Here is a 24605-nt window from a genome sequence, read left to right on the forward strand (position 1 = left end):
GGTGGCCAGACCTGCAGCATATGGAGGTTCCCAGGCTAGGGGTCAAATCAGAGCTACAGCTGCCGGCCTACACCACCGCCACAGCCACACCAGGTCCTATGAGATGCATCTGCGACCTAAAGCACAGCTCAGGGCAGCACCGGATCCTTAACCCACTGAGCGAGGCCAGGGATTGAACCCACAACCTCATGGTTCCTAGTCGGATTCATTTCCACTGCGCCATGACGGGAACTCCTGTGTACGATCTCTATCTTACAGAAATGGGATCCTACCATATATACTGCTGTGGAGTGTTTTTCATTTAATAAATGGCTGAACTGTTTCTAGGTCAAATGGATCCAGTGTTATGTGGTTTCAGGATGTGAAACATGGCTTGGACGTGATAGTCCATCAGTGCACTCCCTCCCTTGTTCCACAGGGAGGCACTATTACCACTTGTTGAGTTGGTCAGTTGGGGTCTTCATGTGCAGAGTTTGAGTGGCAGGCTTTGGTATATGTGGTCCCACCCATACTTTTTTTTTTTTTTTTTTTTTGCTTTTTAGGGCCGTACCTGCAGCATATGGAGGTTCGCAAGCTAGGGGTCCAATTGGAGCTACAGTGGCTGGCCTACGCCACAGCCACAGCAACACAGGATCCGAGCCGTGTCTGTGACCTACACTGCATAGCTCACAGCAACGCTAGATCCTTAACCCACTGAGCGAGGCCAGGGATCAAACCTGCAACCTCATGGTTCCTGCTCGGATTCGTTTCCGCTGTGCCACAATGGGAACTCCCCCACCCATGTTCTGATATGAACCCATATCCTGTCGGGGTGCAAGGTGGGAATTCCTGCAGCAAGGAGCCCTTTGCTGATAGGAATGCGTTATTTCCATTTGTATTTCTTACCTTTTCATGGAAGCAGGAAAAACACCAGGCATTTACATCGTGATTAGTCACTGCGAAGCTTTCCATTATATAGATTCTGTCATTATGATTTCAAGTAGCCCCAGGTTGCTGGGAAATAATTATTTCCTCCCTTTCTTTATTATAATCAGTGTTGAAATGAACTGTGCATGTCCTCGAAAAGGAAAAAGTTGATCGTAAACAAAAGAAAACTAATGTGAAATGTGACCGGATTATCATATAAGAAACAAAATTATTCGTTTTTACTTATTCAGAGATTTCCCTTGTGAATTATTGAGAAGCTATTTCAACCATATTTTTATTAATTTTTGGTACTTTGAAGTTGCTTTTTTTTTTTTTTAAAGTGTCGTACTTTTCAGTACTTGGCTAACCAATCAGCTAATATAGGAAACCATTTGAGAATAAGTTGCTGACTGGAATTCCCATCTCTCCCCAGTAGTTGTGTGTTTTTCCTAGAAATTCTCGAAAACGTTCACAATACAGCTTTCAAAAGCAGAAAATGAACATCGATGCATTGTGATCATCTAACCCTCAGATACCCTGTAACCCCTGTCCCATGGCAGGAGCATGCAGTCAGCATCCTTCGGTGCATCTCCTGGTCCCCCTTAGGCTGCAGCAGTCATCAGGCACCTTTGAAGATTATAGACCAGTGATTCTGTAGAATGGCCTAATTGTGGCCGATGATTTCTTGTTTTCAACTTCATTGATTTTTGCTCTGATTTTTCTTTCTTTCTTTTTTTTTCTGCTTAATGTGCTGTTTTTTTTTTTTTTTCTACTTTCCTAAGGTGGAAGCTTACATTATTAATTTTAGATTTTTCTCCGTTTCCAATATACACTTTTTTTTTTTTTTTTTTTGGCTTTTTGCTGTTTCTTGGGCCGCTCCCACGGCATATGGAGGTTCCCAGGCTAGGGGTCTAATCGGAGCTGTAGCCACCGGCCTACGCCAGAGCCACAGCAACACGGGATCCGAGCCGCGTCTGCAACCTACACCACAGCTCACGGCAACGCCAGATCGTTAACCCACTGAGCAAGGGCAGGGACCGAACCTGCAACCTCATGGTTCCTAGTTGGATTCGTTAACCACTGCGCCGCGACGGGAACTCCCCAATATACACATTTAATACTATCATTTGTCCTTTACTGCTTTTGCCTCATCCCACAAATTTTGATGAGTTGTGTTTTCTTTCACTTATTTATTTTAGGGCCATACCTGCGGCATATGGAAATTCCTGGGCTGGGTGTTGAATCGGAGCTGCAGTTGAGGCCTGTGCCACAGCAATGCTGGATCTGAGCCACATCTGTGACCTGCACCACGGCCTGTGGCAATGCCAGATCCTTAACCCACTGAGTGAGGCCAGGGATGGAACCTGCATCCTCTTGGATACTAGTTGGGTTCTTAACCCACTGAGCCACAACAAGAACTCCTCTATTTTCATTTAGTTAAAATTTTTTTTTGAAATTTCTTTTGAAATTTCCTCTTGATCCATATATTATGTAGAAGTATATTGTTTAATCTCTAAATGTTTCAGGATTTTCCAGCCATCTTTTTGTGATTAAGTTGGTTTAATTCCACTGTGGTCTGAGAGTATACATTTTATAATTTCTAGTCTTTTAAATTTGTTTAGTTTTTTTTTTTCCTTCCTTTTTAGGGCTGCACCCTTGGCATATGGAAGTTCCCAGGCTAGGAGTCGAATCGGAGCTGTAGCTGCCGGCCTGTGCCCCAGCACAGCAATGCCAGATCCGAGCTGTGGTGGTGACCTACACCACAGCTCTCGGCAATGCTGGATCCGTAGCCCACTGAGCGAGGCCAGGGATCTAACCCGCATCTTCATGGATACTAGTTGGATTTGTTTCCACTGTGTTGCCATGGGGGAACTTGCTGTTTAGGTGTAATTGGTCTGTATTGGTATAATTTCCTTTTGAGCTTGAGAAGCAGGTGCATCCTGCTGTAGGTAAAGATGATGTAGGATAACACTTGTGACCAGTTGTCTGGTGCTGCTCTTGAGCTCAGCTGTGCCCTTATGGATCTTCTGCCTGCGGGACTGTCCATTCCTGATAGAGGGGTGTTGGTGTCTCCAGCTCTAAGAGTGGACTCATTTATTTTTCCTTGCAGTTGTAGCAGTGTTTGCCTCAAATATTTTGATGCTCTCTTGTTAATAAGTACATGCACATTATGGTCTCTTATAGCTTCTTGAAGAATTGGCTCCTTTATTATTACGTGATGCCTCTCTCCTTCCTAATTTTCCTGTCCTGAGGTCTGCTCTGCCTGAAATTAATGTAGCCACTTCAGGTTTTCTTTTTAAAGCTATAAGTTTTTATTGTTTAATATAAAAAATTTTTGTCTTCTTACGTTTTTAGGGCCACACCCTCGGCATATGGACATTTCCAGGCTAGGGGTCGAATCAGAGCTGTAGCTGCCGGCCTACACCACAGCCACAGCAACGCGGGATCTGAGCTGCATCTGCGACTTACACCACAGCTCTCGGCAACACCAGATCCTTAACCCACTGAGCAAGGGCAGGGATCGAACCTGCAACCTCATGGTTCCTAGTTGGATTCGTTAACCTCTGTGCCACTACAGGAACTCCCTGAAGCAAGATTTTTAAATTTAACTCCCTCAAATAAAAGTTTGATACAAAAGCCTGTTCTATAATAATTTTATGTATTAAGGTTTATGATAGGAATTTTTCAGTATAATCCTTTCTGTCCTATTTTCTATTTATGAATAACACTTTCTGAGATAATTTTTATCACTTTTTATTTTACAGATAAAGCTGTAAAATGTAATATGGATCCATTGGGAAGTTCATCTAAAAAAAAATCTGAAAAGAAACAGCAGTGCATCTCTTTAAAAGATGTAAATAAGGTATTTTTAAATGTCCATTAAATGTATAGTTCATATAATTTTTTTTTTTTGGTCTTTTTTGCTATTTCTTTGGGCTGCTCCCTCGGCATATGGAGGTTCCCAGGATAGGGGTCGAATCGGAGCTGTAGCCGCCAGCCTACGCCAGAGACACAGCAACTCGGGATCCCAGCCGCGTCTGCAACCTACATCACACGCAACGCCGGATCATTAACCCACTGAGCAAGGGCAGGGACTGAACCCGCAACCTCATGGTTCCTAGTCGGATTCGTTAACCACTGCGCCACGACGGGAACTCCAAGTTCATATAATGTTGATTTTAGAATGTTCTCCTTTAAAATTTGCTAGGAACCAAACATATGGCTATGATCATTATGAAAAAATATGTTTTCATGTTTGTGCTGTTTCGAAAGAACAGGGTGATTCCTGCTTCCCTTCTCGTCAAGCCGTTGTTCTTGTCCTACAATTGGGTGTTTTTTCTCAAAGTATTTCAACAAGGATGTAAAAATCTGGAATTATGGGACTCTCTGTTAGTTAAGTTCAAGCCTCACTTGTTTTTTCAGTCCCTTTGAGAAGACATATGAAAATAATTACAGGACATTGAAAGGCTGGATGTCTGGAATTTGAACACTTCAATCTAGTGGTGACAGTGGTGGCATAAACAACCAGCTTTCCGGATCTTTGTCTCTCCACATCTGGGTTGCCTCAGTATCATCTGGGATGGTTGTCTGTGAGAATAACTCCCATGGAATTTTGATTCCCAGAATACACATATTACCAGCATAAATATTCTTTCTGAAAATTTTTTTTTACAGTGTGTTGAATCTTCAGTGTACTGGCCAACACAAAGGGACATAACCATATACGCCGATCCAGATATACCAGTGACAAGGTATGATTTGAAAATCCCATGTAATTGACTAGAGACTTAAGTATAATATTTTCTTACATAATGTTTTGTAAGAGAGATGGAAAATATTTGATTTCAAAAAAAGAGTGATCTTGGACTTTTTTTTTTGTTTGTTTTTAAGGCTGTACCTGCAGCATATGAAAGTTCCCAGGCTGGGGGCTGAATCAGCTACAGGGGCCGGCCTACACCACAGACACAGCAACACAGGCTCTGAGCCACACCTGCGACCTACACCACAGCTCACAGCAATGCCAGATCCCTGACCCACTGAGCGAGGCCAGCGATCGAACCTGCATCCTCATGGGTACTAGTCCGATTCCTTTCTGTTGCGCCACAAGAGGAACTCTGTCTTTGGAAATTTTGACTAAACATATATTAATTTGTTGGAAGTTCCCAGGCCAGGAATTGAACCCTAGCCACAGCGGTGACCTGAGCCATAGCATTGACAATACCGAGTCCTTAACTGCTGGGCCAGCAGGGAATTTCCATTTATTAATTTAAGATAAAAATGTTGTGACAACTGGCGAGTAGCACAGTCGGCCAAAAAGTGGTCGTGGTTCTAGAGTCTCCTTGTTACCTTGTCGGACAGAGTTGTTTCTGTAAGGCAGGTCCAATGACATTGCCTTGATGTAAAGGAGGCTAAAAGTGTGCTCCGTGGCAGTTCAAGTTGGTGGAAAGCAAAGGCTGTTTTGTTTCATTCTTGAAGATGAGCGTCAAAGACTTTGTAAGTAACCCTGTCCTCCCCAAGGTACATGTCAGGGATAGAAATGAAATCACAGAAAGGCTGTCATATTTTATACTTCGCACATGGCATGAAATCTTAAAGTAGGATGCTTCCTTTTCTCCCCTCCTGGACTTTATGGTAGTGTGGCCATAACATTTTATTTATACATTTGTTCCAAATGCTCGAATCTATTATCATGTGTATTTAAATAGTTTTCTTTTAGAGGGATTTGAATAATAAGAAAAAAAATCTTATCTACTTACCTCTGTAGTTGCCATGTAGGCTCTTCACTTTTTCTGTAGATCCAGATCTTCATCTGGTATCATTTTCCTTCTACTATTTCTTTGTATTATGGCTCTGCTGGTGATGAATTCTTTCAGCTTTTGTATGTCTGAAACATTATTTTAGCTTCATTTAAAAAAACCTTGGCTAGGTATAGAATTTTAGGTTGAAAGTTCTTTTTTCTCTTTGTTTTAAAGATGTTGGTCCACCTGCTTGCTCATGTTGCACCTGATGCAAAATCTACTGTCGTCTTTTTCCTTTGGTCTGTTGTTTGCAACGTTATCCTTTTCCCTCTGCTTTTAAGATTTTTCTCCTTATTGCTGCTTTGAGCAACTTCATTATTGTATGTGTTTGATACAGTTGGGGTTCATTAGAGTTCTTCATTTGTAGGTTTCTGTCTTTTCACCAAATTTGGTAGGTATTGAGCTGTTAATTCTACAAACTTTTTTTTTCTGCACCCATCTCTTTCTCCTCTTCTTTTGAGACTTTTAAAAAAAATTTATCTTGGGAGTTCCCGTCGTGGCGCAGTGGTTAACGAATCTGACTAGGAACCATGAGGTTGTGAGTTCGGTTCCTGCCCTTGCTCAGTGGGTTAATGATCCGGCGTTGCCGTGAGCTCTGGTGTAGGTTGCAGACGCGGCTGGGATCCCGAGTTGCTGTGTCTCTGGCGTAGGCCAGTGACTACAGCTCTGATTCGACCCCTATCCTGGGAACCTCCATATGCTGTGGGAGCGGCCCAAAGAAATAGCAAAAAGACAAAAAAAAAAAAAAAAAATCTGACCAGGCTGAGCAGGACAATGCTCCTTCCACAGCTGACCTTGGGCTGAAGAGTTGGCCTCGCTGAGTCTCAAGTCCACTGAACGAGGCTCAGGGCTGCCCAGGGTGGGCCCCCAAGCAGCTCCCCATGGATCTCAGGGGAGCTGGATTCATGAGCCTAAGGCACCCCTAGGAACTTAGGATGACACAGCCTAAGAAGCGTCTCCCCTTTATCCCTAGAAGGTGACCAAGATGCTGAAGCTCTTACTCAAAATTCTGCTTTTGCTAAAGTCAGCTCAAGTGGGATTTCCCTACTTGCAGCTGGAAAAACACCAGTGGGTGATAGGAGCCCATGCTAAGTGCTGGTAACACAGTGGTGAGCAAGACAGACAGAAAATAAAGATATCTTCAGGATTGGGATAAATAGGTTCAGAAATTTTTTAAAATGATTTCTATTTTTTCCATTATAGTTCGTTTACAGTGTTCTGTCAATTTTCTACCCTACAGCAAAGTGACCCAGTCACACGTATGTACATATATATATATATATACACATTCTTTTTCTCACATTATCCTCCATCAAGTGCCATCACAAGTGACTAGATGTGGTTCCCAGTGCTATACAGCAGTAGGTTCAGAAATTTTAATGAATGTTTTTGATTTCTAGTGCTTTATGTCAGAAGTCAAATGAGAAACCACTTAGATCGGCTGAGAAGAAAGAATACAATGAGAAGAACGGCTGTGTGAAGTATGGATGTTTTTCTTGGCCTAAATTTTTTATTGAAATAATTGTCATAAAATTATAAGCAGGAAGGGTTTACATATGATTTTATTAATTTCAAGCCTACGTTCCCATAAAGTAAATATATACACAGAGTGTCTATAGGCTTTGAAGTTAGTTTTTTCTTTTCCATTTATGAGGGTGTATTTTATGATTTAAAGCTTTGTTCCATTGTAAATAGCCATTCTCTCCCTTCCCTTCCTGATTCTCTTGGTGCAGTGAACAGTTTTATGAAACAAATTATATATAGTTGATCTTTGGGGGCTGGTGATTTTATATGGGTTTGTGCTTGCTTGCTTCCCAGTTTTCTGATGTTAAATAGATCTGCCACCTGCAGGAGATACTAATGATTTGCAGTGTGGAATTTGGGGATTTTTTTTTTTTTTTTTTTTTTTTTGGTCCTGCCAGATTCACGTAGTGTTCACTTACAAGTTATTTACTATAGCATAATCACTTCATTTGATACTTGTTTAATCCACCAAATGTTTTCCTACCAATTTTTATGATTTCCAGCCTAAAGACACTCTTAGATTCCAAATGTGCTGCTCTGAAGCCACCAGAGGGACAAAGCATTTAAGACAGTTTAGCCGTGAAGAGATTGAACTGTATCTACTAGTTGGCCCGGGATGCCCAGGGACAGGGTGGTGACCCCGTAGCTCTTCGTGTGGCCCGACCTCCCAGAGGCTACTCTGTGGTCCCGTGCTGTCCTCTCGCCCAGCAGGAGCACCTCACGGTGTCCAGGGCAGGGGCTCTGAGGGCCACCATGGCACCCACGGTGCTGGGGGCGGCAGTTCATGGAGCAGAGCCGACCTTTCTCTCGGGCATCCCTCCGCCTCATACCTGAGAGGCGTGGTGCTGCAGGAGCTTATTTCCTTGGAACAAGAGACCTTGCATTGTCCATGCCGCTCATTTCTTTCGAGCTAAGTGCCCTTTACACAGAACCCACTGATGAAATGACACCAACTGATGTCTCAGCCTGCTGTGGGTTGCCAGGAGCCTTGAATGATTCAGGAGTAGACAGCAAGAAAGGAAGGAGCCAGTGGGTTTCCTAGAAGAAACATGAGATGACCTAGTTGGTGATCATGCAGTCTTTCTCCTGGTCCAGGGCACGTGACCCTGAGATTGGCAGCACGGAGTCCACTGCATGGGTCCCAGAGGGGGAGGGGCAAGAGGGAGACCAGCCAGACCAGCACGGCCCCTGGGTTGCAATAGACACAGTGAAACAGAACAAGCAGTAGCATCAGAGCCATGCTTTGGGGGACGGAGTTCACTTTACCTCTGTCAGGGAAGAATTAGAATAGTAGTGCAACTGAAGAAATAGAAACACTGCTTTTTTTTTCCTTCAAAGTCGCCTTTTAATTATTTTACAGATTATTGCAGTTTTTAAATCCTGATCCTTTGAAAACGGATGGAATCTCTGATCTGCAGCAGGTATTGCAAACCATACCCCCCCCCAAAAAAAGAAAGGTACTCTTTAAATCCTGAAGAGAAACTCCTTTCCTGGGGACTTTACCTGAGACATTCTTTTAGAAATTAGCTAGTGAATTATTGCTTTAGAGACACAGCTTTTTGTCTCTTTGAGTAATAGATAATCTTCCTTTCCTTTTGGTGGTTTGGGTTTTTTTTGTTTGTTTTGTTTTGTTTTTTTAGGGCTACGCCCTTGGCATATGGAGGTTCCCAGGCTAGGTCAAATTGGAGCTATAGCTTCCGGCCTGCACCACAGCCACAGCAATGCCGATCTGTAACCCACTGAGCAAGGCCAGGGGTTGAACCCACGTCCTCACGGATGCTAGTCAGGTTTGTTAACCATGGAGCCACGACGGGAACTCCTCGGTCATTTGGGTTTTGATAGGCGTGTGACCTAGGGTTTTGCATTGAAACCAGACTCTTGGATCTCTTTCATTTCTGTTACATTCTTGGTGTTCTGTGCTAAGTCGCTGGGCCAGCTAACACGTGTGTTCTTAGTTGCAGAAGCTGAAGTCGGGCTCCCGGCAGCCCTTGGTGGTTCTGCGGAACAGGGTGGAGCCCTGCTTGTCTGTTGACATGGCGCCGCTCTCAGCCGACGTGAAAAAGGTGACAGTGCCCAGACCAGACTCGCAACGGAGTCCTGACCTGTCTGGCGTAGAAAGATTTTAATACACAGTTCTCAGGTTGCATTGGTATAATTCCTTTGCTCTTGAACTTTTCTCTTAAGCTTCTGTTATTCCTCATTTATTCTTAAGTCCAGGTTAACTTCTTCTAAGTGAATGATTTCTTTTGTGGAGAAACCTAAATGCTTCTCTGAAGTAAGTGACCACATGTGCCTCTGAAAAGGGGCTGTGAAGGAACACAAGCAGTCAGGACATTCATGGTGTATTTCTTCTCAACATTTTCAGAATTGCTTTATACACCTGTGGTTTCACTTAGATAGTTGGTTTATTATTATTTTTCTTTTTTTTTTGTTTGTTTGTTTTTCAGGGCCTCACCTGCAGCATATGGAGGTTCCCAGGCTAGGGGTTGAATCAGAGCTGCACCTGCCGGCCTACACCACAGCCACAGCAACGTGGGATCCAAGCCGTGTCTGCAACCCACACCACAGCTCAAGGCAACGCTGGATCCTTAACCCACTGAGTGAGGCCAGGGATTGAACCTGTGTCCTCATGCATGCTAGTCAGATTCGTTAACTGCTGAGCCATGACGGGAACTCCTAGATGGTCAGTTTAGATCATAGATGTTGATCTACTTTCCTCTTGATATTAAAAAAAAAAAAAAAGTTTTAAAAAACCTCGCAAGGATGGATAGAATGAGAGCAAAAGCCTTTAGTGGACAGGAAATGTCCACCGTCTTTAGAAGGTGAAGAACAGCAGCAGAGGGTAAGTGACCACCCTGAGGAAGGAGTGACATTGGAGGGACAGTGAACCCGTTTCCTCTGTTTCCTGAATGTCCACAGCCGGTTTCTCAGGAAGGAGACTGGAAGCTCTGTTTGGGGAACGTGTACAGCCTAGAGGATGACCTTTGGGTGATGCTATTTTGAATCCTCCCAGTAAAAATGCCTGCTTGCTGCCACTCTCTGCAGTCATGTGACCCTCACATGGTGACAAGCTCTGCTTTGCCCGCAGATCTTATCAGCTTTTAGTGTCCTCCTTAACGTGAGCAGACACCTCGGGGTGGAAAAAGCCAAAGCAAGCTCTGAGAAAAACAGTGTAGGGAGGGGAAGAAAACATTCGAAAATAGATGTCTTCAGGGCTGAGAGAGGATATTGCTTGGATTTAACAGTAATAGGATGCTATAAAAAGGGAAGAGTCAGAGATGGAAAGGGTTCTTAGAAATTCAAGATGCTGTAGAAATAAACGGGATATGAGACGTAAAATAGAAGTATCCGAAAGAAAACTAAAAAGACAAAAGAGATGGGAATGGGGGGAGAAAGAATTTGAGGGTCAGAGTTCCTGTTGTGGCACAGCAGTAATGAACCCCACTAGGATCCATGAGGCTGCAGGTTTGATCCCTGACCTTGCACGGTGGGTTAAGAATCCCGTTTTGCCGTGAGCTGTGGTGTAGGCTTGGATCCCATGTTGCTCTGGCTGTGGTGTAGGCTGGCAGGTGTAGCTCTGATTTGACCGCTAGCCTGGGAACTTACATCTGCCACAGGTGTGGCCATAAAAAAAAAAAAAAAAAGAAAAAATTTAAGGGTTAATCTAAGGTCTCATATCTGAAGGGGATTTCTAGAATGATAGAAGAGGGCAGAAAATTCTGAAAACAACACATGAACACTTTCTAGACTTAGTAGATATGACTGTAAATTAAGAGAGTTTGCCAGTAGCAGACCCAGCACAACTGAGGAGCAGGCGTGTGGACACATTGCTACGAAGCATCTAACTTGGAGGAGTCCCGAGGTGCTGAGAGCTTCCAGGGAGAAGAAACTGGTCCCGTAGCGAAGGTGGGAATCTGAACGACTTCAGGCTTCTCCATGGTTCCCAGAGGAGCACTGACTCCAAAACTCTGGGCGAAAGTTACTTCCAGCCCAGAGGTTTGTGCTCAGATCATTAGTGAAATGTGAGAATAGAACGATAACACTTTCACACATGCAGTCTCAGACTTCCTTCCTCTGTACCCTTTATCAAGAAGCTACTGAAGCATGTTCTCTGCCAAACAAGAAAGTCAACTGAGAAAGGTGCAGACAAAGGGGTGGGGTTGCAGGGGGTTCCCAGTCCTGGTGAGCTGGGGCTCAGGGCCAAGGACGAGCCAATGCCGACGATTCAGCCTTCTGGAAGACGGCATCAGCAAGGCTGGAGAACTTGCCTCTGTGGACCCTCTGGGAGGTTTTGGTGACAGTTAACAGGAAAACAAGGAAACAAAGGCATGTGTTTTGTCTTGTTTTTTGGCTGTGCCACAGCAGGTGGACGTTCCAGGGCCAGGGATCGAAGCTGCACCACAGCAGCGACCTGAGCCACTGCAGTAGTGATATTGCTGGATCTTGAACCCACTGCGCCACCAAGGGAACTCCCAGCATGGGCATGCTTTTAAGAACCTTTACCAGTGGAACTGACGCTCCAGCAGATCATCAGGAGGAAGAAGGGAAGCCCCATCCTTGCTCTGGAGCTTTAAGCATCCAGTACTTCAGCAGACTGCCCACTGGGTTCTTTCAGTTTGGAGCCCAGAAAGGCAAGAGTCTTTGGGCACGAGTTTGGTGCTAGAAAAGCTTTCGGGGGCCTTATCAAGTTAGGTCTTGGAAAATACCCGGTCGAGCCATGTATACTTGTTGGGGTAAAGGGAGCGGTGGGAAGGAGTTTATTCGTTTTCTGTACTTGATTGTTGTTTTGCTTGTTGTTGATGTTTCGTAGGCTCTTCAGAAGAATAAGTTTCCGGGCCCCAACCACACTGAATCTTACTCTTGGCCTCCCATAGCTCGTGGCTACGACGTGGTGGTCATTTCTCACGGCGGAAATGATCCTTTGTTGTACCTTCCTCCACTGCTGACGATTTTGCAAACTGGGGGCTGCTACAAGTCCTTACCAAGTAGAAACGGAGTGAGTTGAAGCCAGTTTATTAAATGGATTCTGTGTTTTTTTTTTTTTGTTTTGTTTTGTTTTTTTTTTTTTTTTGTCTTTTTGCCATTTCTTGGGCTGCTCCCGCGACATATGGAGGTTCCCAGGCTAGGGGTCTAATCGGAGCTAGAGCCACCGGCCTATGCCAGAGCCACAGCAACGCGGGATCCGAGCCGCATCTGTGACCTACACCACAGCTCACGGCAACACCGGATCGTTAACCCACTGAGCAAGGCCAGGGATCGAACCCGCAACCTCATGGTTCCTAGTCAGATTCGCTAACCACTGCACCACGACGGGAACTCCTGTGTTTGTTTTCAACGTGACATCTGACCTTTGGTTAAGTTGAGATTACGTTAAAACTGGCAGGACAGATGCTGTCCTCTGGGAGACAATTCTCTCTTTAAACAGTCTCTGATTCTCTCACACTGATTCTTGGCGTGCGGGCTGTGGGCTGAATCAGGAGAGTCCTGGCTTTAAAAGATGAATGTATGGTTTATAGAACTAGCTCACTGATTCCCTTGTCTAATTGTCATGGCAACCCTTTGAGATGGTCGGCTGTGCATTGTTTTCACTCTTATGTTGATGAGAAAATTAAGCTCATGAAGTTACTGATAAGAGTTCTTAAAAGGGGAGTTCCCATGGTGGCTCAGCAGAAACGAATCTGACTAGTATCTGTGAGGACGTAGGTTTGATCCCTGGCCTCGCTCAGTGGGTTAAGGATCCAGTGTTGCCGAGAGCTATGGTGTAGGTTGCAGATGCGGCTTGGATCCTGAGCGGCTGTGGCTGTGGTGTAGGCTGGCAGTTGCAGCTCCAATTGGACCCCTAGCCTGGGAACTTCCATATGCCATGTGTGTAGCCTAGAAAGCCAAAAAAAAAAAAAAAAAAAAAAAAAAAAAAAAAAAAAAAGTTCTTAAAAGCTGATAAGTGACAAGAAGTGAGATTTGAATTTGGGTTTTCTGTCATCTTGTCCTCTATTCTTTATTTTCACACCACTCCACTCTGTCTTATAATCCTACTTTTATCATCCCCAATTTCTTGGAATTCTTGTAATCTCTGAGACGATGATAGGAGAGAAATTAGGTGTGAGGATCAAATGACGGTGGGGGAGCGACATGTGCTTTGCTGGGTTTTGGCTCGTAGGTGAACTGCTGTGTATGAGACCTGTCTCAGATTTTATCTCAGTCTTACTCAGATCTTACAGATGCTTCCATCCCTCATTATAAGGTGAAGAATGGCAGTGCAGAAAGACACTTAGGGGAGTTCCCTTTGTGGCCCAGCAGTTAACCAACATGACTAGTGTCCATGAGGATGTGGGTTTGATCCCTAGCCTTGATCAGTGGGTTAAGGATCTGGCGTTGCCGTGAGCTGTGGTGTAGGTCGCAGATGTGGCTCAGATCTGGTGTTGCTATGGCTGTGGTGTAGGCTGGCAGCTGTAGCTCTGATTGGACCCCTACCCTGGGAACTTCCATATGCCATGGGTACAGCCCTAAAACCAAAGGATCTCAGGGAAGATACCAGTTCATTTCTAATTAGGCGGTATAGTTGGGAGTTCCCCTTGGAAGTCTCTACTGGCTGTGTTATGAGGTATTGACTGATATTAAATGGATACACTCATATCACTCAGCTGTCTAGCAGCTGACCCTGTTGGTGAGGTGCTGCTGGTGTTGAGATGGAACCCTGGCTGGGCCAAACAGGGATGTCCAGGCTGGCCCCTTGTACCCATTATGCTTCCTCTGCGTCTCCATGATCAGCCTGCGTTGAGGTGTGAGCCCTGGAAGCTGGCGCTTCCCTGGATCACCTAAAAGAGAGGAGATGTGTTGTCGGCTTCAGTTAATTGAGGGCATGTGTCCAGGAAGGTGATTGGTGGGTGGTGCAGGAGATGCTGTGCCGGAGTGGAGGGCAGGGTTCAGATGGGGGGATAGGAAACATCATCTCCCAAGGAAGAGATTGAAGCTTTTTAAAAGCCCCTTCCAAGATGCAGTTGGTTCAGCCTTGTGCTTAGCAGCAGGAGGTCTGGAGCCGGATGGCCGGGCTTGAAATCCCATGTAGCCTTGGGCCTCTGACGTCACCTCTCTTTGCTTTTGGTTCCTCCTCTGTGCAGTGAGGTCTCACCCCTTAAGGGGACTTGAAGGATAAATGATTTAATGCTTGGGCCTAGTTCGAGCCCCCGAAAAATCTGAGTCAGTGTGTCTAAGTCCATTCTAATGAAATTCCATTTTAACTCTTCTGGCCTGTATAACAGTCATGATAGCAAAACTTAACACAGTACTTTCTCTGCACAAGGAGATAGAGATTCTGCAGGATTTGCATATGCCACCTTTGATTCCTAACCTTTGTCCAGAACTGTGTGAATTTGTCTTTGCAGCCTCTGGCAGTCATCGTGTGCCCCAGGTGGAAGAAGGCCCAGTTTATTTTTGAATTATTGGGAGACTATAGCATGTGCTCCAAGCCTCTTCACCCCGTGTTGTTAACAATCGGACTCCACAAAGACGAAGCCAAAAACATGAAGCTTCCCAGGGGGTGTAAGCATCCTTTCCAGGTTGTTTGGTTTTCCCTGGGGAGCACAGTGGAACCCTGCTCCGGCAGGCCTGGGGGCTGCCGCTGACCCGGGCGTGTGTGTTGATGAGCTGGCGGTCACTGGTCCAAACCTCACCTGTCAGTTACCAACCCATGTAGGTGGTGAAGGCGTGTGCTTGGCTTTCATCTGTTTTACCGAGAAACTGACATCTTTTCATTCATTTATCAACTATTTATTGAACACCTACTGCTTATTAGATGCTGACTAACCCCCCCACCTCCCCACCCCCACCCCCGCCTTTCAGAAGCACAAAATCTGTTGGGAACCCAGGTATTGAATCAGACAGTTCCTGAGCCGGCCCCCGCCGGCCTCTTGCCTCACCCACCTAAGTAAGAAGACGGGGTGGTTATTTCATTGGAAGGCATTTCTACAAAGTGTGAGGAATCCTAGCAAAGAAATTCTTAGGAACACCAGCGGAAAATCTAAAGCGTTAACTGTTCTTTCTTTTAAAACGTAGGCGATGTAATCGTTACCACAGCACATAGCCTCCTGAGACTTCTCCAGTATCAAAGCTTGTTATTTCTTCGACTCTGTCACCTAATTTTAGATGAGGTGGAAGTTTTATTCTCTGAAGCTAATGAACAAGTAAGTATGGCATTCATTTAGATATCATTACTACTCAAAAATATATATGTAGTTAAACTCTTCACTGCGTTCAAAAATCAGGAAATGTGTCTAGTGCTTATATATCTAAAAAAATTTTCCCTTTAATTGCTATACTTAATGAAAAGAGAACATTTATCTGAAGTTTCTTCCCAATTTTTTTTTGTCTTTTTGCCATTTCTTGGGCCGCTCCCGCGGCATATGGAGGTTCCCAGGCTAGGGGTCTAATGGGAACTGTAGCCGCTGGCCTACACCAGGGCCACAGCAACGCAGGATCCGAGCCGCGTCTGTGACCTACATCACAGCTCACGGCAACGCCGGATCATTAACCCACTGAGCAAGGGCAGGGACCGAACCTGCAACCTCATGGTTCCTAGTCGGATTCGTTAACCACCACCACGACGGGAACTCCTCTTCCCAATGTTAAAGTTCTCATTGAAGAGCAAAAATTCTTTCCTAGGGAGATTTTCTAAAATACTTGATATTTTTCTGGTGATGGAAGCGATGATTTTTATTTTAGAAAATTTGAGAAATAGAGAAGAACACTTGAAAGGCTCCAACATCCAAAATCTTATGCTCAGAGGTGATCACTCCTACTCTTTCAGAGTATTTCCTTCCTTTTTGTAATTCCTGTATCCGTTGGGACATATGATTAATAATATCAGCACCTTAATTCATGTATTAGTCTGTAAGTTGCATTTTTCATTAAATAGCAGTGGGAGTATTGCAGCTAACTGTTCTCCAGCGTGTCGGTTACTAGCCATGATATTGAATCCTATGGGCATAACATCATTGATTTAAAAATTTTCTTATATTTGGATATTTAGTGTCATGTGTGTATGGGGGGGGCGGTGGCTGAAGAACCATACGTATTTTTTGGACGCCTTTTTCTTAGGATAAAACCCCAGGAAGGAGATTAATGGCTCAAAAGCTGTGAATTCTTATAAGGCATTTGTCGAAAGCCGTGTAACATGATGACCATGAGCATTCCTGTGGGAGTAGTGATGGCCCCAGGATCAGGTCCAGGCTTTGTTACTTCCTGACTGTATGGGCCCGTGCAGAGTTTTTGCATGCCTCTAGAGTCACCGTTCTCATTTGCAAAGCTAGCCTGTCCAGTGACCTTTCTGCAAGTGTAAACCGATTTGCACTCCTTCAGGCAGTGTGCCTCCAGGCCACACTCCCTGCACGACTGGCAGGAGGAGGCCCTCGTCCAGCTTTCTTTTCCAGGATACTTGTTACCTGTGGCACCTGATTTGCTTAACCTGTATTTCCTTGATTGTGTTGCTAAATTGAGCATTAATTCTTGCTGGTCATTTGTACCCATTCATCTGTGAGCTGCTTCTTTGTTTCCTTTGCTGGTTTTCTTTGACCAGAATTATCCTTTTTTTTTTTTTTTTTTTTTTTTTTTTGTCTTTTTAGGGCCACACCTGTGGCATATGGAGGGTCCCAGGCTAGGGGTCAAATCAGAGCTACAGCTGCCAACCTACACCACAGCCACAGCAATGCAGGATCCGAGCCTCATCTGTGACCTACACCATACCACATGCAACACTGGATCCTTAATCCACTGAGCGAGGCCAGGGATCGAACCTGTAACCTCATGGTTCCTAGTTGGATTCGTTTCCGATGCGCCACGATGGGAACGCCCTGTAGGGGTTTTTATAGAAGGCTGCTGGTCCTTTGTCACTGTGTTACCCGTATTTACCTAGATGATTGTTTTAATTTAGTCTACCTTTAACATTTTTTCTTTACTTTCATGTCCTAAAGAACATCCCTGCTCTGAGAACAGAAAATATACATCTTTTACCTTTTATGTTCTGTCAGGCTATTTCTTTTGAAATGGAAATGAAATTAATTATACTAATTTTTTAGATGTTTGCTATATTAGAGAACTTTAAAAAAAATATCGAAGTTGAAGAAAGGGAATCTGCCCCACATCAGATCGTCGCAGTTGGAGTTCATTGGAACAGACACATAGAGCATTTAATCAAAGAGTTCATGAATGACCCCTACGTTGTGATCACAGCCATGGAAGAGGCTGCCCTGTATGGCAGCGTCCAGCAGGTGAGGCGTCGGGAGTGTGTGTGGTGGGCCGAGGAGCACAAGCAGGCCACCTTTGTTCACGGCTTAATATGAAAAGATGATAGCATTCTGGAGTTCCTGCTGCAGTGCCCTGGGATCGTCGGCATCTTGGGAGTGCTGGGACACAGGTTCGATCCCTGGCCCCGCACAGTGGATTAAGGTTCCCGCCTTGCCGCAGCTTAGGTCTCGACTGTGGCTCAGATCTGATCCCTGGCCAGGGAACTCCATATGCTGCAGGGCGGCCAAAAAAGAAAAAAAAAAAAAGATTATAGTATTAATTTCATACACAAATCTGTATTTGTGTATTTAAATCTGTATCACCCTTCTGTACCTTTTCTGCTAAAATGTTGGCTTATCCATGAAAAGCAGACCTGGTGCACTTTGAACATTCTGACAATCACACTGTTTCTGCCTTTTGTTACCAGGTAGTACATCTTTGCCTGGAATGTGAAAAAACCTCCACTTTACTCCAAACCCTTGATTTCGTTCCACGTCAGGCCCAAAAGACCTTAATCTTCACCTGTTCTGTCGCTGAAACAGAGATGGTGTGTAAGGTGAGCCCTTGCTGCTTGCTTAAGCCATGCTTGAATCTTGAGTCATCAGAGAATTACTGGGATGGTCAAATATTTGACAAGGAAATAAGATGTTACAAGTTCAACCCCAGTTGAAATGGGCTCTGCTGCAGAGTAGCGGTGGCAGTGTCAGAGGACAGCAGGAGGCCGGACACTGAGTGGAGGAGCCAGGCGGATGGGACCAACAGCCCCCCAGGGGAACAGTGCTCTGTCCTGGCAGAGCACTGAAAGCATCCAGTTCCTGAAGACCATCAGGAACACCTTCTGTGCCCTCTGTTTAAGAAAATAGAGGAGTTCCCCTTGTGGGTCAGGGGTTAATGAACCCCACTAATATCCATGAGGACACAGTTCGATCCCTGGCCTTGCTTAGTGGGGTAAGGATCCGGTGTTGCCGTGAGCTCTGGTGTAGGTCGCAGATGTGGCTTGGATCCTGCATGGCTGTGGCTGTGGTGTAAGCCAGCAGCTACAGCTCCAATTTGACCTCTAGCCTGTGAACCTCCATGTGCCTCTGGTGCAGCCCTAAAAAAAATAAAAAAGATAACACCAGTTATCCTCATCAGTTAGCCAGAAAAGCCAAATAAATTGGCTAAAGATACATTTAATCTAATTGGGTATATATTAATGGTAAAATGTAGAAGCAAGGCCAAATAAAAAATAAAAGAATCATTAGTGAATCCACCTTCCAGCAAAAATGAACCAGCAGGAGTAGTGAAAAAGCCCCTCTTGATAATGGTACCATAAATGTGCTGTATAGTGTACATAGCTCTCTGTCAGTAGTATACACATGTGTATATGTATGTATGCATTATTTTCAAGGGAAGGAAAATAATTTTAGCAAAATAATGTTTCTTTCACTGGAGCAAGTTTTTGGATATAAACTATAATTTTTTTTTTTTTTTTGTCTTTTTGCCATTTCTTGGGCCGCTCCCATGGCATATGGAGGTTCCCAGGCTAGGGGTCAAGTCTGAGCTGTAGCCACCAGCCTATGCCAGAGCCACAGCAACGCGGGATCCGAGCCGCATCTGCGACCTACACCACAGCTCATGGCAACGCCGGATCCTTAACCCACTGAGCAAGGCCAGGGATTGAACCCGCAACCTCATGAGTCCTAGTCGGATTTGTTAACCACTGTGCCATGACAGGAACTCCTAAACTATCAAATTTTGAAAGTACATTTATTTAAACTTATAACCATCTCAGAATTAGTGGATCAGTGAAGTAGTACCCTCACAGACTGTTTTAAATGGTTTGCATTGATAATTATTGATGAAAAACTGTCTTTGAGCTGATGTTCCTGACCTGCCTCTGTGGTTTCATCTTTAGGTAGTAGAGAGTAGTTCCATATTTTGCTTGAAAATGCATAAAGAACTGGTTTTTAATTTGAAAAGTGTCTTAGAACAGTGGAAGAAGAAGTTAAGTTGTGGCTCTCACATTGTTTTAGGTAAGTTATTTTAATTTCTATTCATACTTAGAGAAGGCTGAGCTAGTAGGAATTTATGTCTTCAATTCATTAATTTACCTCTTCTCCAAAGGAGGTAAATGATTTCCCAGGTTTATTGGGAATGTATTACTATTAATTTCAAAGTGAAAATTAACCTCAACTAAGCTTTGGCTGCTGAGGTGGATCCAAGTGTCTCTAGGACTCTCTGGTCAGTAGGCAGCAGCCCTTGGTCTAGACATGTGCCCTGGAGTTGGAGCTCAAGGATCACTGGCATATATATATAAACATAGATGTGTGTGTGTGTGTGTGTGTGTGTGTGTGTGTATGCCTGTGATGAAACTTGTCATAAGTGATTATCAACTTTAAATGTTGGAAATATAAAAGTCAAAATGTACAAAATAAGTGAAAACTATATGGGCTGCCTAGATTTGTAATAGAGGCATTTACTTTTTTTGTCTTTTTAGGGTCGCACCTGTGGCATGTGGAGGTTCCCAGGGTACTAGGGGTCGAATAGGAGCTGCAGCTCCTGGCCCACACCACAGCCACAGTGGATCTGAGCCACGTCTGTGACCTACACCACAGCGTATGGCAAGACTGCATCCTTAACCCACTGAGCAAGGCCAGGAATCAAATCCGAATCCTCATGGATACTAGTTGGGTTTGTTAACTGCTGAGCCACGACGGCAACTCCAGTAATAGAGGTATTTTTTGAGTTAAAAGGGAAACCATTTTCTCTGAAATTTGGGGGGAAGAAACAGGAAAGATGTTTCTTTGGGTCTAAAGAGTAAAATCCGACAAAGCCACGTGCTGTGAAGTATAGTTCCTGGAATTGCTCTGCAAAGTGTGTGCAGTGTAAGTCCAGGCTCACCTGCACCTGTTTGGATCCTCTCTCCAGCCTTAACAGATGACTGCACACCCCTCCTGGCCATCACTGATGCCACGTGTGTGATTCACTTCAGCTTTCCTGCCTCACCAAAAATTTTTGGTGGACGCCTGTATTGCATGTCTGATCATTTTCAGAGTTTAACTGAGCAGGTTTGATTAATTTTTATTATCTTTTTAATATTCCCCTGGCATTTTCCACATAACAACACAGTCTGAGTCCACAGAGATTTGTCATTTTGACTGGTATGGATGATCCACTTCCTTTTCTCACCCCCAATTTTAAGGGTCCTCCTGCAGAACAGGGAGATAAAAAAACCAAATCTGTCTTGCTGCTGACGGAGAAAAATGCCTGCCATGCAGTTGGTGTCCTGCGCTATTTGGAGCGAGCAGATGCCAAGATTCCTTCAGAGCTGTATGAGTTTACTGCAGGGGTTCTGGAAGCCAAAGAAGATAAAAAAGCCAGAAGCCCTCTTTGTCCATATCTTAAGGCTTTGGGTTTTTGCAAGTAAGTCATCTTTTTTTTAATTGAAATATAACATACAGATGCACAGATGATAAGTTTGCAGTTTGAGGATTGTTATGTATATTATGTTATATATGCAACCCATGTAAACGCCCACCCAGCTCAGCGGGGGCCCCTTAGAATCTCATGCTCCTTGCCAGTTTGTTCTTCCTCAAAAGGTAGCTCCCATCATATCTATCCACGTTGATTAATTTTGTTTTTGAACTGGATATAAATAGAATTGTAGTATATTCAACCCACTGTCTGTGGCACTCATCTGTGTTGTTGTGTGTATTGGTATTTTATTTATTGTGTGGCCCAGAATCTGATTATATGAAGACCTCACAATGTATATATCCATTCTCCTCTTTTAAAACATTTTTTTATTGTAGTTGATTTACAATGTTCTGTCAACTTCTGTATAGGAAAGTGACCCAGTTATACATAAATACATTCTTTTTCTCATAGTATCTTCCATCATGTTCCTTCACAAGTGATTGGATATAGTTCCCTGTGCTATACAGCAGGACCTCGTTGCTTATCCATTCTAAATGGAATCGTTTGCATCTACTAACCCCAAACTCCCCGTCCATCCCACTCCCTCCCCATCCCCCTTGGCAACCTCAAGTCTGTTCTCCATGTCTGTGTGTTTCTTTTCTGTAGATAATTTCATCTGTGCCATATATTAGATTCCACATACAAGTGATATTATTATATGGTATTTGTCTTTCTCCCTCTGCCTTCACTTAATATGAGAGTCTTTAGTTCCCTCCATATTGCTGCAAATGGCATTATTTTGTTCTTTTTTATGGCTCAGTAGTACTCTATGATGTGTATATACCACCTCTTCTTAATCCATTCATCTGTCAGTGGACATTTAGATTGTTTCCATGTCTTGGCTATTATGAAGAGTGCTGCAGTGGACATAGGGGTGCATGTATCTTTTTCAAGAAAAGTTTTGCCCAGATAATATGGGCCATATTGGTAGTTATATATTTAGTTTTCTAAGGAGCCTTCATACTGTTTTCCACAGTGGTTGTACCAATTTACATTCCCACCAACACTGTAGGAGGATTCCCTTTTCTCCACACCTTCTCCAGCATTTTTAAAAAATTACTCAATGAATTTTATTGCATTTATGGTTGTACAACAGTCATCACAACCCAATTTTATAGCATTTCCATCCCAGACCCCAAGCGCATCCCTCCAGCCCCCAACCTGTCTCATTTGGAAACCATACATTTTTCAAAGTCTTTGAGTCAGGATCTGTTCTGCAAAGAAGTTCATTGTATCCTTTTTTTAGATTCTACATGTAAGTGATTGCATATGATGTTGGTGTCTCACTGTCTGGCTAACTTCACTTAGCATGATAATTTCTAGGCCCATGCCATTCTTTCTTTCTTTTTAATGGCTGAGTAATATTCCATTGTGTATATGTACCATAGCTGCTGCTTTTTTTTTGCCTTTTAAAGCCACACCCACTGCATATGGAGGTTCCTGGGCTTGGCCGACCTACGCCACAGCAATGCCAGATCTGAACCACATCTGTGATCTACACCACAGCTTGTGGCAACACCAGATCCTTAACCCACTGAGCAAGGCCAGGGATCGAACCCACAACCTCATGGTTCCTAGTTGGATTCGTTTCCGCTGTGCCATGACGGGAACTCCGGTACCACATCTTCTTCATCCAGTCCTCTGTCGATGGACATTTAGGTTGTTTCCATGTCTTGGCTATTGTGAATAGTGCTGCAGTGGACATTGGAGTGCATGTATCTTTTCGAGTCATGGTTTTCTCTGGGTAGATACCCAGGAGTAGCATTGCTGGATCAAATGGTAATTCTATTTTTAGTTTTCTGAGGAATCACCATAGTGTTTTCCACAGTGGAATTTGTGATGGCTACAGTGGTTTGTCCTTGTAGTGCATGAAAGAGGCGACACCGTAGCCTGCGCAAGAGGCACCCTGCTACCTGTAGCCCGCACAAGAAACACCCTGGCACCCGTATCCTGCCCATAAAGTGGCCTGCCGCCCGAGGCCCCACACGTGCACAGAGAAAGATACTCCTGTGATGGTCCCACCCCTCCTCCTCTCGCCCTCCCTGACAGTGGCGCCTTGCTTCTCCTGTGGGCCTAGGCCTCCTCTTGTGTTCTCTCGGCTGTGGTGCCCCACTCCCCAGCCCTTGGCAAACTGCTCCCTAGCCCCTCAGGCTGTCTCCACACAGCCAACTCTAGTCCTCTCCCTGGAACTGACCTCCGGAGCTTGAGTCTCAGTGTCCAGCCCCTACCTGTGCATCTCAGGCTGTGGTGTCCCGGGAGGGGTACTGATGGTCTGTGTGGCTCTCTCTCTGCTTTGCCCTCCTCAGTCCAGCTGCTGCACTCTTCCCTGAGGCTTTGAGGTGCCCACTCCATTTCTGGCTGATCTCCCTTTCTTCTTTCACTCCTCTTAGGTCCTGTCCTGATTCCTTTGTTTTTGTTGTTGTTTCTTTCTTTCTTTCTTTTTTTTTTTTTTTTTTTTTTGGTCTCTTTAGGACCACACTCATGGCCTGTGGAGGTTCCCAGGCTAGGGGTTGAATTGGAGCTGCAGCTGCTGTCTTAGGAAACAGCCACAGCAATGCCAGATCTGAGCCAAGTCTGTGACCTGCACCACAGCTCACCTTAATCCACTGGGCGAGGCAAGGGATAGAACCTGCATCCTCATGGATACTAGTTGGGTTTGTTAACCACTGAGCCATGACGGGAACTCCGGTTGCTGTTTTCTTGTGTGTCCTTATATATATTTTTTACAAAAAATATTTGCCCATCTCTAGGTCATGAAGACATTCTTTTATATTTTCTTCTGGAAACTTACAGATTTACCTTTTGCATTTAGGCATAAAATCTATACTCAGGTAATTTTTGTGTATAGTGTTTGACTTTTTTCTGTATGGATAATCTTGCTCCAGCATTCTTTTTTTTTTTCACCCGCACTGGTGGCATGTGGAAGTTCTCAGGCCAGGGGTTGAACCCATGCCGCAGCAGTAACAATGCCAGATCCTTAACCTGCTGAGCCGCCTGGGAACTTCTCCAGAATTCTTTTTTTTTTTTTTTCCATTTCCCTTTTTTATTACTTAATGAATTTTATTACATTTGTAGGTATACAACAATCATCACAAACACATTTTAAGGCATTTCCGTCCCAAACCCTCAGGGCAGCCCCCCACTCCTAACCTGTCTCCTTTGGAAACCATAAGTTTTTCAAAGTCTGTGAGTCAGTATCTGTTCTGCAAAGAAGTTCATTGTGTCCTTTTTTCAGGTTCTATGTGTAAGTGATAGCATTTGATGTTGGTGTCTCATTGACTGACTTCACCAGAATTCTTTATTTGAAATATCATTGTTGGAGTTCCTGTTGTGGCTTGGCAGTTAACACCCAGTGGGTTAAGGATCTGGTGTTTCCATGAGCTGTGGTGTAGGTCGCAGATGCAACTCAGATCCTGTGTGGCTGTGGCTGTGGCATAGGCTGGCGGCTACAGCTCCGATTGGACCCTAGCCTGGGAAACTCCATATGCATGGGTGCAGCCCTAAAAAAACAAAAACCAAAAAACCAAAACATCATTGTGTCCTCACTAAGTTGGTGCTTTTGACGTAAACCAGGTGATAGTATGTGTGGCCCATCCGTAGACTCTGTTCTGTTGGTGTGTTCGCGCTTACACTGGTGCT

At 44.3% G+C, this 24605-nt stretch overlaps 1 protein-coding gene across 7 annotated transcripts in view; it reads left to right on the forward strand.

Moving 5' to 3' along the window:
- The window catches only part of TDRD12 (tudor domain containing 12), a 78499-nt gene that overhangs the window by 25338 nt on the left and 28556 nt on the right, over positions 1-24605 (forward strand). For 5 of the 7 annotated variants that reach the window (XR_014805977.1, XR_014805978.1, XR_014805979.1 and 2 more), the window contains 13 exons: positions 3672-3769; positions 4582-4658; positions 7106-7186; positions 8590-8650; positions 9185-9292; positions 12040-12225; positions 14612-14768; positions 15282-15409; positions 17300-17491; positions 17935-18063; positions 19405-19522; positions 20418-20557; positions 20692-20912. Coding sequence is in view for 2 of the 7 variants with exons in the window: in XM_021094274.2 (XP_020949933.2) it covers positions 3672-3769; positions 4582-4658; positions 7106-7186; positions 8590-8650; positions 9185-9292; positions 12040-12225; positions 14612-14768; positions 15282-15409; positions 17300-17491; positions 17935-18063; positions 19405-19522; positions 20418-20557; positions 20692-20912 (1696 nt within the window). In the remaining 5 variants the exon portion in view is untranslated. The remainder of the gene's footprint in view (positions 1-3671; positions 3770-4581; positions 4659-7105; positions 7187-8589; positions 8651-9184; positions 9293-12039; positions 12226-14611; positions 14769-15281; positions 15410-17299; positions 17492-17934; positions 18064-19404; positions 19523-20417; positions 20558-20691; positions 20913-24605) is intronic. The other 2 variants (XR_014805981.1, XR_014805980.1) reach the window with 1 other exon arrangement.

Source organism: Sus scrofa, chromosome 6 (assembly GCF_054392235.1).
Source record: "Sus scrofa isolate SSC_HxYL_T2T_F1_AM1 chromosome 6, Sscrofa_HxYL_maternal_Yorkshire_Landrace_v2.0, whole genome shotgun sequence".
Taxonomy (NCBI): Eukaryota; Metazoa; Chordata; class Mammalia; order Artiodactyla; family Suidae; genus Sus; species Sus scrofa.